The sequence below is a fragment of the Mytilus edulis genome, chromosome 8, assembly GCF_963676685.1.
Source record: "Mytilus edulis chromosome 8, xbMytEdul2.2, whole genome shotgun sequence".
Lineage (NCBI taxonomy): Eukaryota > Metazoa > Mollusca > Bivalvia > Mytilida > Mytilidae > Mytilus > Mytilus edulis.
The window spans coordinates 29256320-29271085 of NC_092351.1; the positions used below are offsets into that span (position 1 = coordinate 29256320).

The window sequence follows — 14766 nt, forward strand, 5'->3', positions numbered from 1 at the left end:
ATCGAATGCACGCTACGAAAAAAAAAGTTTCTTGAACGTATTTGAGACGCGTCCCGGTCGTATCGTGGATGTTCTATTATGGCATGTTTGTTACAAACACACCCGCATACGTTTTAGTTAAAGTCGAATGACCTTGAAGCGTATACAACGTGCCTTAAACGTGTCGCAAACTTATCTGTAGCGTTTTCATCGCGCTTGTAGAGTATGTATTACGTCCGTGTAGCGTACAGGTATACGCTAGACACACGTTTGAGCTGGATGAACATTTTTATGCTGCTTAAAAATTTCCTCGAGTTGTAGCGTTCACCAAGCGGGTACCTATGTATTCGACGTTCTTCAAAATTATGCAAGGCGCGTTTAACGATTGCTTAGCATTCCTCTGGCGTGCAACTAACTTATACCGGATTTATCAATTTTCTCTGTACGTTTGGTGCACGTTGGTCTATACGCCAATGTGTGACGCCGGCATAAGACTCATCAACGACGCTCACATAAAAAAAAGTTACAAAAAGAAACAAATACAAAGCTGAAGAGCATTGAGGATCCGAATTTCAAAAAGTTGTGCCAAATACTGCTAAGGTAATATATGCCTGGGATAAGAAAATCAAGAAAAGTGTATGTTATAAAAAAGTACATTTTTATTTGTTTTTGTGTTAATATACGATGATTGATTCCTAATACATAAATGTATAAGTATTTGACTTGATTTTGGCCATCTTAAAAATCAATCTCTTGGTTTTTGTAGGATTATTGTCTCTGTGAGCAAAGCAGGTATGGTTGGATATGAAGTCATTATTGTACTCGCAACGAAATTATCATTTATATCAGGTAATTTAGACTATGTCTGTGTTTGATGTTGCATTATAAGACAGAGAATGGAAATTTAAATGTTTTTTCCTATTGTGGTTGTTTGTTTTGGTCACGCATCGTTGTCAATATAATGGAATTTTATGCGACTGCCATACAACTGAGATGTTTAGCTAGCTATAAAGCCAGGTTTAATACACCATTTTTTATATAAGAAAATGCCCGTATCAAGTCAGGAATATGACAGTTGTTATCAATTTGATTGATGTGTTTAAGCTTTTGATTTTTACCATTTGGTAATGAAGTTTCTGTTCTGAGTTTTCCTCGGAAATATCTTTCTATTTTTAGTTGTATCCACATCTGATTTTCATCGCCGATTGGTATTGGTGATATAGTTTTACAGTTACACATAAACCTGACTTTGATTGGTGATAAAATTAATGTTCAGAGAATGAAATAACACTTTCTATATTTTTTGTGGATTCATCTACATCAGGAATGCTCAATGTCGTCTTTTTTCAAAACTAAAGATGTATAAGAATCAAAACCGGTGAAGGGGTTTCGTTGAGCACCTATCAGACCCAACATGTTAATGATGTTTGTAATTTTGATATTTAAGTACAGTAAACGAAGATCAAATCCTAGAATACAAAAAAAAAGCACTTCGGAGGCAACAGATTTTACCAGTGTTATATAGTATACAGTTATTTAATATACAACTATGCGATATATCAAAATATATTTTCCGAGGTATGAAGATCAGCTCATTGTTCTATTGCCCGAAGCCAACGGCTGAGGGCAATAGAACAATGAGCTGATCTTCATACCGAGGGAACTATGTTTTGATCTATTGCCCTGTTAGTATGTTACACATTCAATAACTGTTTTATTACCTAATACATACTGAGTCAGTTCAATTTTGATTGGACAACATGAATACCTTTCAACTAATCATATTTCCGAATAAGAGGTCATAACAGGTCAGTGCAATAGACTGCACACAGGTGCAATAGAACGGTAATTGCCAGTGCAATACACCATTGAACAAAAAATGGCAGAAAAATAGTAAATAATATAGAAATATTAATAAAACAGTAAAATACTCTTTATTAGGTAATAATAGATTTTATCATTATATAAAAACACAAGTTTTATAAAGTTATTCTTATATACAGGGTATGCGACTGTCATACACATGATAGGTTTAGCTAGCTACAAAACCTGATTTAATCAACCATTGTGTTCAGGCGGATACCTCTACCAAGTCAGAAATATTTTTCATTGTGTTTGCGCGTTTGATTTTGTCATTTAATAAGGGTATTTCCGTTTTCTATTTTCAAGTACGGTAATTTTGCTGTTTTACTTTTCAAAACATCAAGGTTTGGATTATACATGTAACTGCATTCATTTCATTTCCAGCATATACATTCAATTAAAATATTGCAATTTCAATACATGATGCGTACGAGTAGAATTCAATTTGAAAAGAGATCTATTATAACACTTTGGTTAATAGCTGTCATAATTTAGTTGTGGTGTAATGGAATATTAAATACCAACAATGGATTGAAAAAATAATCAACCTGATACAAGTGCAGTTCACTCTGTACTCAGAAGGAGCCGACGAAAGTCTGTTCTACTTTCTGCTCTGGTATTAATTGCATACGCTCATGTTTTAAAAATTGGATATTTATTGTTCGTGTTCATCGTAGTTATAAGCATTTATTTTTCACTTCAGTGTTCCTGTTGTTCGTTTGTTTTTACTCTTATTATATAGTTGATGTGTTTTCCCTCGGTTTTATTTTGTAACCCGGATTTGTTTTCTCTCAATCTATCTATGACCTTTGGACACCGGTAAAATATTTTTGCCTTTATTTAGTAAAACAACAGATGGCATGAAGACAAAGCACAAAGACAAGTACAAATTAGCTTTAATTCCTTCCAATGATGAATTATGATAGAAATATGATAGAATTACGTCTTAAATAAGTCACATTTTACGTCTGTGTCAAGGGCAAATCATTTCAAACTGTTATGATTCAGAATATTTTAAGTGGGTTATATGACAAGAGCCTTTGATGCTCATGGTATTGGTATCTTTCATTTCCTTTACATTGTAGGACATTGTAAAGTGCTCATATATCATCAAGTATAAACCAGTTCGTTCCGCGTATCAACTCATTATGTTATTGTATATAATACTCTAATAAGACGTGCTGCTTTGGTCTTGTAAACAAGATCATACTACAATGTTCTATATTAGAGCAACATGATGCACATACTTTTACTAATAAGTTAAGAGTTTACCTCCCACGTATATCTGTTTCTGATCATATGCGTATTCGAGCCATATGCATAATTAGCACGATAGTAGTTGTATCTTTAATACCCTTATGACGCTTTGAATTTATGAATGCATCTAATCATATCGTGGTTGTTCTAATCACATGTCATTATAGTCTCATCATAAAGTGCATTTATATGAATTTAATACATTGATGACGATTGATGACCCAGTAAAATTAATAGTATTCACAAATTAAAAGTAAAGTAACCCCATGATCATTATTCATTTGTTCTGACGAATAACTTCTGATGATAACTTTGAGAAGCATTTCTATCAACTGTTAAACAAACGTAAGTTAACTGAAGGACAATAGTAAGTGACACTGACACGACAAAATGAAAAGAATCAAAATAATTCAGACAAACGACAGTTTTGTTATCAATTTCATATTGCCTAGTCTGTGTGAAAATTTATATCAAATCTACATCTTGCATGAATTTGTTCTTAAACAATTATAATTAATGTCTGAATTCGACGTTTTAGACCAGGGGTGGCCTCTTTTAAAACACCTATTCCTGATGAACTTGTGTTGTTAACCGGTTTATGTTATTCATTGGGCTATTCCAGAAAAGAAAAAAAAACCTTTACGTTCTAGTTTGTTTTCGGGCACATTGACGGTTTGAAAACACAACATAATTGTGTTGTTGTTATCGCTTTTTTTCCAAGTTCAATAATTCAAATGAATTATAAGATGACTATCCTACAAACAATTTATATGTAAGATGTAACAGTTAAGCAATATGTATTGCTTTATTTTCAAAATCTAGGTTTATATGTTTTAATCGGTACGATTTTTTTTCTTTTTCTAAACCACGACAAAAAATGCTTCCGTATCTCGCTGAATACCAATGAAAATCTTGAATATTTGACGCATTCTCTACTTTTAACAATATATTAGCGAACAAAAATCAACGTTGTCAGAGATAGATGAGTGCTGGCTAAGACGGAATCTGTACTCTGCTGAATAATACTTAGAACAAATAAATATTTGATATAGTACCATTTTACAAATTAGATAATACCGATAAATGGTTTACTCTGTTTAACTATTAAAATGTTGCAAAAAAATATACTTCCGTTAATTATTAATGTTATGTTTATTTCCCAAGACAGATTAATAAAGCATTTTTATTGATTACGATTCAGCTATCCTCTACTGTGCTGGAATTGGTTGGGACCTACTTGGATCAAAATGTTATAAAGTAATCCGATTGCAAAGTTCCGGTGTGTCATACCATGAAGGAAGAAGTTTGTGTGCAATTGAAAATTCAAAAGCAACTCCAATTATGCCAAAGACAGAACAAGAAAATGCTCTAGCTGTACAGTTTGAGAACACGTGAGTGCATTATAAATATCTATTAAAAAGAACACCAGTGAAGCCGTTTTATGCTTACAGAACCAGCTTTTAAGGACGTCAGTAAAATATGAGCATACATGTTAGTACCGTGTCAACTGGCTCATCCGAACCCAATGCGTTTCGAAAAAGGAATGATTACATCTAAGTTTAGAAAGTTGACAGTAGAAATTTGCAATAATAGTAACATGTTTGAAAGGTCTTAGTTGGAAGTTCTTCAATAATGCAAATTTCAGGAAAAACATGATTAGGTTGGAAGCAATCTTTCTCGTTTCGGTAGGAACTTCAATGGCCAGTTCAGTGGAACAACTAGCGTGGGTTGGAAGGGTTTGGGTTCGGAGGTTGGAACACTTTTTTTTTGCGATCAATGCATTTGAATAGGGGCATGTAGTTGGAATACTCCTTTTATCCTTGGTTGGAAACCCCTCTTTTATCAATGACATTATCCGACCTTGCAGTTCAATTGCATATAAAAGGTTCCAGTTCTTCTCCGATCCGTTTTAATATAAAAACAAGTTTGTCAACAGTGTTCCACAAACCGTATCGGTTTAACTAATATACAATCATGGCCCGCTGCGGAGGTGACTATCCAACATAATCAACCCGAGTAAGGGTTATGCCACGAGGGCTTTAGTCTGAGGGGAATAACGATTACTCGGGTTGACCATGTTGGATATTCATTGACTCAATGGGCCATAATTGTTTTATTATACCGAACGAACATATTACTATTAAAAGTAAAATATTGTAACAGATTTCCAAAACACTTATTTTAGAAAAATAGTTTGTGTCTGTTTCGCATATGAACAACAAAAATAGATTTTTTGTTGTAAAATATAGATGGCTCGGAAAATGGCCGTTTACAAAAGATATCTTCGACACTAGATGGATTTCCAAGTTTTCTATGGCCTTGTGTCTTCGTTAACCTGGACGTTGCCATATTTGGTTTTGTTCATCTGAGGTTGAGTGACGTCATACTTAAAGGGACTCAATTCCTGATCATTGAGTACGACAAGAATTATTCACCGGTAAATAATAATAGGGTTGTTCGATTGATGCTTCAATTTGTCGGAGTTATTCACCGGGGAATAATAGGGTTGTTCGATGGAGGCTTCAATTTATTAGGGTTATAAATCGCCGCTTCTACCAATTTTTCGAAATTAAACTATGATACGTGATTCCGTATAAGCCAATCAATAATTACCATAAAATGTAAGGTGTAATAATATTATTTGTCATTTAGATCCACCAGCAAACTCGACAAACAAATTGTCGATTGAAAAGTTAAGCCCTTCCTTAAAGAAGTCTTTGTTTTTATATATTGTTGGAATTGTTGTAAGTCCCCACAAATTTATATCATAGTAATAATTTCTTTTATTATAGAAACATAAATTTGTTTGTTACCTCAAGAACTCTTACAGTTTTCATCTGTATTATACATGAACTCAATTAATACAATTTATATACAGATTTAAAAAAAAAAAAGTTTAACTGACTCAAGTATCGACTTTCAAGATAGTTTAAAAATATCAGTTAAAGGAATAATGAAATCCTGTACTAGTGAATGGTGAACACGAATGCATTTGCTTGATCTTAAGGCTAAATATAATTTTAAGCTTTAAAATAAGAAGAATATAAAATACAACATTTTATTTAAATTTAAGAGTTGGTTATTTTTGGCTTGGCCTAACAGACTTCGATGAAGATAATATCTGGAATTGGGAGGACGGAACATTAGCAAGTTTTACTGATTGGATAAACGGTAACTATTCCCCTCCCCCTGAATCAATGTCATGTTTGTATATATATAATAATGCGGGTTAACGTCAATGCATTAGCAATAAAATCGCGCAATAAAAACAACAAAAACATGATTACGATGAACACACAGCATTAACTTTCAGTTATCTGAGGCTCAGTTAGCATAAACCTTATTACCTAGGTACCCGTATGTTGAGTAGTTCACAAATCTTATACATATAAATAAAAGGAAATTTAACGTATAAGTCAATAAGATAGCTATCTAATGACATCAATTAAAATTGAGAATAGAAATGGGAATGTGTCAAAGAGACAACACCCCGACCAAAGAATAGACAACAGCTGGTGGTCACCAGTGGGTCTTCAATACAGCAAGAAACTCCTGAATCGAGTCAGGCGCAAATGATTGTTTTTGAGTTTTTTTAGATGCCAACCCTCCCACTATACCTCTAGCCAATGTAGAAAAACAAACACACAACAATACGCACAGTAAACGTCAGTTAAAAAGAAGTCCAAGTCCGATGTAAGAATAGGTAACAAAAGAAACTAAACTAAATTAACAAAGGACTACTAGTGGTTAGTGAGATGCCAGCTCCACTATGGTCAACAGACAGTAATCAAACAGGGGTCTCTATACTTTATAAAGATCAAAATTATTAAGTATTGAAAGTTAAGAAAATAAACAATCAAATATCTGCCATCAACATAAAATATTCTCCCCAAAAAACAACATTAAGATGTGCCATATATTCTGTAAAAATGGCACTCAAAACGTTTCTGGCTGGGAGATACATGAACATTGAACATTTGTTTGGGTTAAAGCAAATGTTTGTAGACATCGCAAATCGCTCCTTTTAAATCTCAATTTGTTGAATAAAAAAGATTCATTTAGAAATAGTTCGTTGGGAAGAGGCGCTTACGGGATAAAAATAAACAAAAATAAGTTTATAAAAGAGCGGACATAGTGCTAAAATTAGCTGAAATTACAGGAAATACGTAATCTGTTGAAACGTTTCTGTCTTAATTTAAACGATGCTAACACTACCTCATAATATAAGGTTGTGTTTTTCTGCAACGTCAAGGAACACACGACTGTGTGCCAAAACAATTAAAGAGTTTCAATGAAAAAAACACAAATGGAACATTTCATATCATAGATGAGCCTTTGTCATTCTTGAAACTAAATTTTATGTTTGAATAATATATTGAGAGTATGTCACGCAAGAAAAGAGAAAGAACTAATCGGGCAAAATGCTATACAGAGCTGAATTTTTATGTTCGTTTACACCCGAATTAAAATAACATTTCTTATATATTTTATTTTAACTAGATTCACAGTTGAATTAGCTCCGTGAAGCAGTGACATTCTCTTTCTAACGAGATACAAAAGAAATGCTTAACCTGATTGAAACAAAACAACACAAAATTAAATGTATCTTTGTCATGTGATTGTTAATGAAAGATAAACATAATAAAGAAATAAAACATAATAGAGAAAAATTTCATGAAACAATATGTAATACATACAAAAAGTTCGTTGTTGTGTATTTTCCATTTATTCTTAATACGGACAGTAATTGTTATCAGATTATTAGCAGGGTTAAATGTATTTGTTTCCATTCCATTTACTATTCTGGACATGTAGGTAATCCGGATATATTAACAGAGCATTGTGTAGCCCTTGCCTTTACTGGTTGGCATGATAACCCGTGTTCAGTATTACGAGGAGTTGTATGTCAACAAGAGCCTTTATCAGGTAAAGTATATTTTATTTCTGAAAACATGATTTTGTATAAAAACCAGTGGTTTATGTCAATGAGAAATCATCTTAATTAGACAAAAAGACAAAAAGTCATCGTAATGCCAATGTTTGGTCTTAAAAATATATATAATTGGCTATACTATATAGTGAGCTTTAAACTACTTTGATTTTAGCCAGTTTTTTTTATACATCATTTTCACAAATAACTGCCATGTTGAATTCTGAGGTAGACCCAAAGTGCAAGGTGTGGTAGTACATAATTTTAGCAAAATAGGTTTAATCTCTGTGAGGTTCTGGGCATTCAGCCCTATATTTTGACCATTCAAAAATGATAGTGCATATGAGCTTTTCAGTCTAGGATTTAACTTGTTTCTTTCAAATCATTTTATACATAAATTGATTTGAATTTCCGTACACGCAATTGTTAATAAAACATTACAACTGTCACGTTATCCTTTAGGTTGATTGCACTGAATTAAGCAAAATCAAGGAAATATTAATATTGAATATGGAATTTTAAATTAAAAAAATATTTCAATTTCAATATACTTTTTCCTTTTTTAATTTAAGCTTCATTATCTAAATGTTCTCTTTAAAAAGTTTGAATATAATGAAAATGCATACCACTTTATCATATATACAATCGGTATTGATAAAAGATAACACCATGATTAAATGTACATAGCAATTTACAATACTGATAAAAAAAAATCACAATTGAAGGAAGTAAAAAAGATTAGCAGTGATTAATCACCATTTATATGATAGGTAAACTTATGCCAATATTACCTTAACAAGACCGACAATGTATAGTCTAAATGTCATTTCATAGCAACAACAAAAATATACTGTCGTATTAACATGTTCACTAGAAGTTCTTTTGTTAAAATGAATACTGATATAGAGAACAGGCTTATAATTTGAAACGCCAGACACGCGTTTCGTTTACAAAAAGACTTTCATCAATGACGCTCAGATAAAATAATTATAAGCCAAACAAGTACAAAGTTGAAGACCATTTAAAAACTTGTGCCAAATACGGCTAAATTAGTCTTTTCCTGGGACAAGAACATCCTTAGTATTTCGAAAAAAATCATACTTTTGAAAATAGGAAGTTTATACAAATGACCATATCATTGATATTCATGTCAACACCAAAGTACTATCTACTGGGATTGTGATACTCACAGGGAGGAAACGACCTCCAGCAGTGGCATCGACCCAGTGGTGTAAATATATATCAAAGGTTCGTCATTCATGTATGATATTGAAGGAATTTTCTAATCAATAAATATCTAATAAGTAGCTATGATTGCCAATGTTCTTACAGTTAGTACATTGGCAATCATACCTACTCATTAATGTGTCTATATTAGAATAAAGGACGAGTACGTAAACAGCTATATATAATTCACCCTTTGGCCTCCAATGATGGGCACAACTCCATAATGTATGACAGTAACATTTCAGTTACTTTACGGCCTTCGTCTATGAGCAAACCCCGTGCCGTATTGTAAACTATACAAAATATATTAAAGAAAAACGTAAAACGAGTGAAAAAAAACCGGCATGATTTTAGTCAATAACATAATAAGAGTTTTACACCTGTGGCAGACGAAAACTTACTACATCACTTTGAATATAAAGTGCTGGCTTTAAAGACTCATACAATAAGTGGGGGAAACATATTTGGTTGACAAATACGTGACTATCAGCAATGTTGAATATATCGTGGCGCACAGTTTTATCGGTGGAGGAAACCGGAGTACCCCAAGATAACCACCGATTTTCGGCAGAACCTAATTAATTTACATTAGAACGCACCTTCCGCTTGAGTTGTTCGGAAATTGAATATCATAGAAAATACTTGCTATTGATACAGTAGATAAACCGCCTACATACCTGGCTACCAAGGCTCCAAAACATATTTGTGATCGCCACATTTTGTAAAAAAATAACGTTATGGGGATTCATAAAGATTTACTTATTTACAGATTAACTGAAACACTAAAGTTTCTTTGCCAACTTCGATATTTGATTCTTTATTCATATTGTTTCTTGATGTTGATTAAGAAAAAATATCAATGTAATGCTAATAGTTTTTTTATTAGAAACTCTAAACATGCGATCGCTTTGACATGTGTAGCATGTGAAAGAATGAAATAAAAAAAATGTTTCTCAAATCTCGAATTTCTCTTAGAATTATTATGTCCTTATTAAATATATGACACTTCAATTTTTTCGGTTCTTATATATCCTATGCTTTCAAATATTTGACTGACCAAAATGAAGATAAATCCAGAAAAAGCACTTCGGGCGCTTGCATTTTATAAAGGATATTTCTAATTATTTTTTTTATTTTTGAAATAGAAATTGAATGGCAGGTAGACTTTTGATAGTAATGTCTCCTTTGAATTAATTCAAAACTTGTTTAGATATGTGGGCCTCTAGTCAAAAGATATAAGATGTGGTATGAGTGCCAATGAGACAACTCTCCATCAAAGTCACAATTTGTATAAGTAAGCCAGTACGTATTTTTCTGGTTTCTGTATTATTAGACTTTTATTTCAATAAAGAATAGACCAAATTTTCTTTAATCGATATATTAACTAGACATATTTTTAACATTATCTGATGGAATGATAATACCTCCCCCTTTTTTCCTTTTACAGATAAATACTTTACGTTAGAACAGGCAGTTGATGGTAACACTGTCATCCAAACGACAACTGTATATTCTGTTCTTTGTTGTGGAATTAGATGCTTTAGTCATTCTCTGTGCACTGGTTTTAGATTTAATTCTTCTGACCACACTTGTGACATGCTGACCGTTTCTAATTCAGCGATTATTTATGAAGATATATACATCTAATGTTAAATTCTTGAGTTTTATAACAAAAACTATATATGATAGATGAATATGTATGTGTTATTTCGGTTATTTTGATTTTTTCGGTCATGAAATTTACAGTCACGAGTATGTAAATAGTGTAACTTTTTTGACAATATAAATCACTTAATGTAGTCATTAAAGATAAATTTACATATGCTACCAGTTGTTGGCTTCTCTATTGTACGTGTCACAATTTTATTTTGTGAAAACTACTTTCATATTCTTGATTTTAAACATGTATTTTTCGAAAGCAAATGTTAAATTGAATCTAAAACTCAAAATGTTGTTAAAGATTATACCTGTTCGATTTAAAATTTTAAAAACTTTTCAACAATCGACATTTGTAATGAATTACAAACATTATAGCTCTTTAAGTTGCCTTTGTAGATACAGCCGTTTCTCAAACCACGCCTCTTTTGGGGAGATATATATTATTCATAGACAATTAATTTTGTTTACGTGCTGGTTCCAGATCTGATCTCTATGTTTCATCTCATAGAGACATTACTTGGGAATGCTACCAGTGAATAAAGATATGCATATTTGTGATATTGAAATATGTGGTAGTCCTAAAGTCAAGGTAGGGGTTGTTAAGAAATTTAGTGTTAGTTTAAACTCGTAAAAGTTTGGGTCATATGAACGTTTAAAATATGCCGCCCACCCCTATATTTTGATCTTTGATAAATATAGTAGTGCATATAAAATTTCCATTCTAAAATACACTATTTTTCAAAACTTCACAGTAAAAGTTGTACAGTTTAAGCCGTAAACGGAGTTTCTATGGAAAATTGCATTGTCCTTATTTACAGAAATGCAACCTTCAGCTCTTTTGTCTTTATACATCCGTGGCTTACAAGCGTTCTTGGTGAAAGTAAATCCATAAAAGCTGTTCGGACGCATTTTTTTTGTATAACGAATTGTTTCAATTTTTGTCAGTCTAAGAGGAAACCTTTTTTTTTACCTCCTTTGCAAGTAACATCTATCTTTTTTATTAACAGCAATAGTTTCAATTACCTGCTATGCTTTTTAAATATAACATTGGATTAAATATGATTCATTTGTAACTCCCCCTAAAAAATCACAGAAACGAATTACAAAATTTGAATAAATCAGCAGTCTCTCATAAAACTGCGTAAGATATAAATTTATTTGATCTATGTTCGTACAAATAAATGAATAAAACGTTGTTGATTTGATTTATCTATATTGTCTCAGACTTTTTTTATACATTTTTGTTGGAAATTTTGACATATTACATTGAATGTTATATAAACATTATTAGATGTCCGAACATACGTGAGGCTTGTTAACTTTTCCAAAAAATGCATTATCAAAGCTTTTGTACTAATGGTAGCTAGTTAAATGATTGAATGGCTTGCTTGATTTGTTAATTGACATATGAAAACAATATAAAAAAGCAGAGTTAAATTGTTTACTTTATATTTAGATTTTATCGGACACTATAAATGGATGAAATTTGAAAAAAATAGGCAGGACAGGAATTTTGAGTAGTAAAAAAGTCAGGATGAGACACTTGCAAAAAAAAAAGTCAGGATGACAATTTAGGTAAAAAAAAGTCATGATAAACCAAAAAAAAAAAAGTCAGGACCGAATAGAGTGAAAAATAAAAAGGCAGGACAGAGATTACAACTAAAAAAAAATGCAGGACAAAATTTTTCATCCTAGCCTCCCCATAAAAATCAAATGGTAGCTCCCTAATCCAAACGAAAAAATAACGAAATTATTTATGATAATTAAATTTTACGATTTACAAATATGACAGACATGACATTAACCAACGTCAATCCCCGGGGGTTACTGAATATCCTTTCGGGTATAACTGTGCCGACAACACTTGCCAATTCATACCCTGTTCTAACCAGAAAACATTGAAAAACATACCCTGTTCTAAACAGAAATATTGAAAAACATACCCTGTTCTAGACACGCTCAGAAAATGTTTCTAAAATATGATCCTGTGCTAGACCGTATAAAATATATGCTGTTTTTGACCCGGGTTCTAGACTGTATCTTAAACAGTTGAATAAGCGATCCTGTTCTAAATAAATACAAAAAGGACCCAGTTCTCATCAGCAGGGCATACAAAAGCCATCCTGTTCTATCCAGCAGAACATGAAAAGGGGACCCTGTTCTAACCAGCAGGGCATGAAAAAGCGACCCTGTTTTGCGACACACTCGTACCACTAAAATTATGGGAAGTACCCCCCCCCCGGGCGACAATTACTGATTTACAAGCTACTGACTTGCGACACAATAATAATATGACGATATTTTACATGTGTAAGTGCACATAACGTATCCCCCACCATAATACTAAACTATATCAATCAGTTGCAAATGACTCAATTCAATGGATAATGACGCCGCACAGAAAACGTCTGAAATAAGAACAATAGACACAAATCATGGATATCAGAATACTTGAAGTTTCTGAAAGCTAGTTTAAAGACAATTGAAACTAAAGCATGCATTAATTTCTCCCACACTTACATTTGTAAATATCAATTAGTACACATTTAACGGATTTATTGTAGATATGATATAAACAGTCTTGGAAACGTATGAATTGTGCAAGTAAAGCTATAAAACTATAAATAGTTTCGACAGGATGTAGGATTAACTGTACATATTTTATAATGAACTTTTCTTTAATTGTTAAAAGCTCAATTAGTATCAGTAATATAAAAACACTATTTTAAGATTGCATATCGACTTGTGCAATCCGATGACAGGATGAAAAACGACTGCCAAGGAACATTCAGGGTATGTTGAAATGAGTAGAAATTTTAAATTTCATCAGACCGACTACGGACTCGAGTTTGCACAATATTTCTGTAACAAGCCGAGTTTTTGACCTCAGTTATTGATGTGAATACATCTATAACGGATGTTCGTATGATAATAGTTTGAGTTTCCAGCTACCTCGTGGCTTAGATGACTATTTATCAATTTTATCTTTTCTTTCAATTAGATCATATTGTTTTCTTTTTTCGATGTACCCATCATTTTTTTAATACCTTGCTTTCTTCGTTACTGCCACGATTTTTTCATCAAACTACAAAAGAATTAAATCACAGCATTATAAACAACTGTTGATTACAAGCAATTTTGGGAAGCACTCTCCGAATTAATATTGTTTTGTTCTTTATAAGCTCCTCAGTGTTTGTTACAGGAGTTTCGTTTTTCTAATATTTTTGCCGCATGCATCACTGAAGAGACATTTCTGGTCGAAATGTGAACTTTGTCTATCAAAGTGTTATGTTATTACAAAATTTTCCACAAATTAAGCTAAAGCTCAATGGACTCGAATCTATTGAGCGTTGTCATAATGTGAATTATTCTTTAGAAAGAAGAGAATATTGTCCATTAAATGTACATCTAAAAAAGTTCATCGGATGATAACAACCTTTTAATTTAATAAGTTAAGATTTAAGGTTCTAGTGTTGTTTATCTTCAGTCTTAATACCGTGTTATGGCATTTTGTTAATTGTCTTAATGTTATGACTTTTATTGTTCGGTCTTTTTTGAAAATATTCATCTGACTTGACTCGGTTTTTATACATCCCGTAATTGTGTTATTGTGCTATGATAAATTTGTGTATTCCTGTCTTTCGCTTCTGCTAATGTGCTTTGTTTATATGCCTTTTGTTTATCTTTGTTGGCATATTTGCTTGTTTATATAGCGATTAAGATTATAACAAAGTTGATTGCTGTACCATCCTTTTATTGGGATATTGTAACCTATTATGACTGTGTGTTGTCAATATAATGGAATTGCATGCGACCGTCATAAAAGTGAGAGGTTTACCTAGCTATAAAAC

The 14766-nt window shown here is 32.2% G+C and overlaps 1 protein-coding gene across 1 annotated transcript; it reads left to right on the plus strand.

The window, feature by feature from the left end:
- The first annotated feature begins 749 nt into the window (after positions 1–749).
- Positions 750–12110, plus strand: LOC139485304 (C-type lectin 1-like). Its single transcript, XM_071269714.1, has 5 exons — positions 750–828; positions 4301–4490; positions 6173–6270; positions 7915–8025; positions 10704–12110. The coding sequence occupies exons 1-5, from the start codon at positions 774–776 to the stop codon at positions 10901–10903; spliced, it is 654 nt and encodes a 217-aa protein (XP_071125815.1). The 5' UTR covers positions 750–773; the 3' UTR covers positions 10904–12110.
- The last annotated feature ends 2656 nt before the right edge of the window (positions 12111–14766 follow it).

Coding starts and splice junctions, on each gene's coding strand:
- LOC139485304 (XM_071269714.1), top strand. CDS start 774: ATGGTTGGATATGAAGTCATTATTGTACTCGCAACGAAATTATCATTT. Junction 829..4,300: donor GAAATTATCATTTATATCAG/GTAATTTAGACT, acceptor ATTACGATTCAG/CTATCCTCTACTGTGCTGGA. Junction 4,491..6,172: donor GCTGTACAGTTTGAGAACAC/GTGAGTGCATTA, acceptor TTTAAATTTAAG/AGTTGGTTATTTTTGGCTTG.